The sequence below is a fragment of the Panthera uncia genome, chromosome E1 (genome assembly GCF_023721935.1).
Source record: "Panthera uncia isolate 11264 chromosome E1, Puncia_PCG_1.0, whole genome shotgun sequence".
NCBI classification, from domain to species: domain Eukaryota; kingdom Metazoa; phylum Chordata; class Mammalia; order Carnivora; family Felidae; genus Panthera; species Panthera uncia.
The window spans coordinates 56,307,455-56,309,756 of record NC_064814.1 but is presented as its reverse complement, the minus strand read 5'-3'; the positions used below and the strand labels follow the sequence as shown (position 1 = coordinate 56,309,756).

Genomic DNA, 2,302 nt, shown 5'->3' with positions numbered 1-2,302 from the left:
ACCTCTCCCAGCTACTCCCCGACCTCTCCCAGCTACTCTCCCACTTCTCCCAGCTACTCCCCGACCTCTCCCAGCTACTCCCCGACCTCTCCCAGCTACTCCCCCACATCCCCCAGCTACTCCCCCACATCCCCCAGCTATTCTCCCACATCCCCCAGCTACTCCCCCACATCCCCGAGCTACTCCCCGACCAGCCCTAACTACTCTCCGACCAGTCCCAATTATACCCCAACGTCCCCCAGCTATAGCCCGACATCACCCAGCTACTCCCCCACGAGCCCCAACTACACACCGACAAGCCCTAACTACAGCCCAACCTCTCCCAGCTACTCTCCGACTTCACCCAGCTACTCCCCGACCTCGCCAAGCTACTCCCCGTCAAGCCCACGATACACACCGCAGTCCCCGACCTACACCCCGAGCTCCCCCAGCTACAGCCCCAGCTCCCCCAGCTACAGCCCCACCTCGCCGAAGTATACCCCCACCAGTCCCTCTTACAGCCCCAGTTCCCCAGAGTACACCCCGACCTCCCCCAAGTACTCGCCCACCAGCCCCAAGTACTCACCCACCTCCCCCAAGTACTCGCCCACCAGCCCCACCTACTCGCCTACCACCCCAAAATATTCCCCGACGTCTCCTACTTACTCGCCAACCTCTCCGGTCTATACCCCGACCTCCCCCAAGTACTCGCCTACCAGCCCCACCTACTCGCCCACCTCCCCCAAGTACTCGCCCACCAGCCCCACCTACTCGCCCACCTCCCCCAAAGGCTCCACCTACTCGCCCACCTCCCCCGGCTACTCGCCCACCAGCCCCACCTACAGCCTCACCAGCCCGGCCATCAGCCCAGACGACAGTGATGAGGAGAACTGAGGGTGAGCGGGGCACAGCGGCCATCGGCCAGGGCGAAGGGCAGCCCGGGGGGTGCCCTCACGAGGCGCAGGCCCCCGGCCCGCCTCCCTTGTACATAGTTCTTGTGACGAAGTTCCTCGTTGACGTTCTGGTTCTGTTTCCGCTGGGGCTTCTTGTCTCGTTCTCCACTCGTGCTGTCTCAGAATCCACTCGCCTGGCTCTGGTGGTCTTCCTACCCCACCCACCCCAGGCCCGTCCCCGAATTGAGGATCCCTCCTTGCCTGTGGCTTGACTGGGGGTAAAGGGTGTTTTAACTTCTTAGGGGTAGTTCCTGCTTTGGGTCATTCTATCCGATCCTATGGAAGAACAAAGCTAAAGCTGCCTTTCGTCTGTTATTTTATTTTTTTGAAGTTCAAATAAAGTTTACTAATTTTGGCCAAAAACGTGACGTTGAGTGCTTTACTGGGAGGCAGCTGTGTCTGGCCCACCCGCCTGGGCTGCTGCTGAGTGTGGGGACCCCTGCCCAGGCCGGGAAGAGGCGGGGAGACGCCCCCTGAGGGTACACGTATTCTCTGAACAAATACCTACCACGTGCTCCGTGGTGCTTTTTACCAGCTTGCTGGGCGAGCAGCTCAGGCCCTTGCCTTAGGTTAAAGCGTGTTCCACGTGACAGCTTTTTAGCCCGTCTGCCTCTCCCGGTCCGGAGTTTGGACAAGTGTGGCAACGTACGCACCACAGAAGCAGAAAACGTCTTGCCCTTCAAGCCGCCACCAGGAGGCACGTTTTCTTTTGGTATTTTTCCTGCACGTTTCTCAAGTCACTACTGACCAGTTTTTGTTTTGGCCTCCGACCAACAATGAGAAGGTTCTGGATGCTGTAATACGTTTGAAAACTAAAATTAAAGGATTTGGGAATAATTTATTGTTTTTGGCCACTTCATATTTTTTTCATGAGTTTCTTGTTCGTTTGGAGATCAACAATCCTCTGTCCTCTGCAAGTTATTTCCGCTTCACTTTGAATGTTTTAAATTCATGTTTTAAATTGAAGTATTTCAAAGAACGGTATCGAAAGTATTATGACCAAGATCTATTAACGTCACCGAGATTATGTAGATGCCATTTGGGTATATTTAACCCCAATCTTAAGTTGTTTTGAAAGAAATGACTTCTTTTTTTTAAAGTTTTTTTTAACATTCATATTTGAGAAAGAGAGAGGGAGACACAGAATCCGAAGCAGGCTCCAGGCTCTGAGCCGTCAGCCCAGAGCCCGTCGCGGGGCTCGAACCCACAAACTGTGAGATCATGACCTGAGCCGAAGTCGGACACTCAACCGACTGAGCCACCCAAGCGCCCCAGGAACGACTTATTTTTATATAAAGGGTATACGAAACACTGTAGAGAGAAATGCCAAATCTTCCCAAATCCCACCACCAAAAACAGCGCCAGAACTT

The 2,302-nt window shown here is 54.5% G+C and overlaps 1 protein-coding gene across 1 annotated transcript in view; it reads left to right on the top strand.

The window, feature by feature from the left end:
• Positions 1 to 1,076, top strand: part of POLR2A (RNA polymerase II subunit A) — a 22,870-nt gene extending 21,794 nt beyond the window's left edge. The window contains exon 29 of the mRNA XM_049637059.1: positions 1 to 1,076. This exon is cut by the window's left edge and continues 341 nt beyond it. Within this exon, the coding sequence (XP_049493016.1) occupies positions 1 to 873 (873 nt within the window). The 3' untranslated portion in view covers positions 874 to 1,076.
• The last annotated feature ends 1,226 nt before the right edge of the window (positions 1,077 to 2,302 follow it).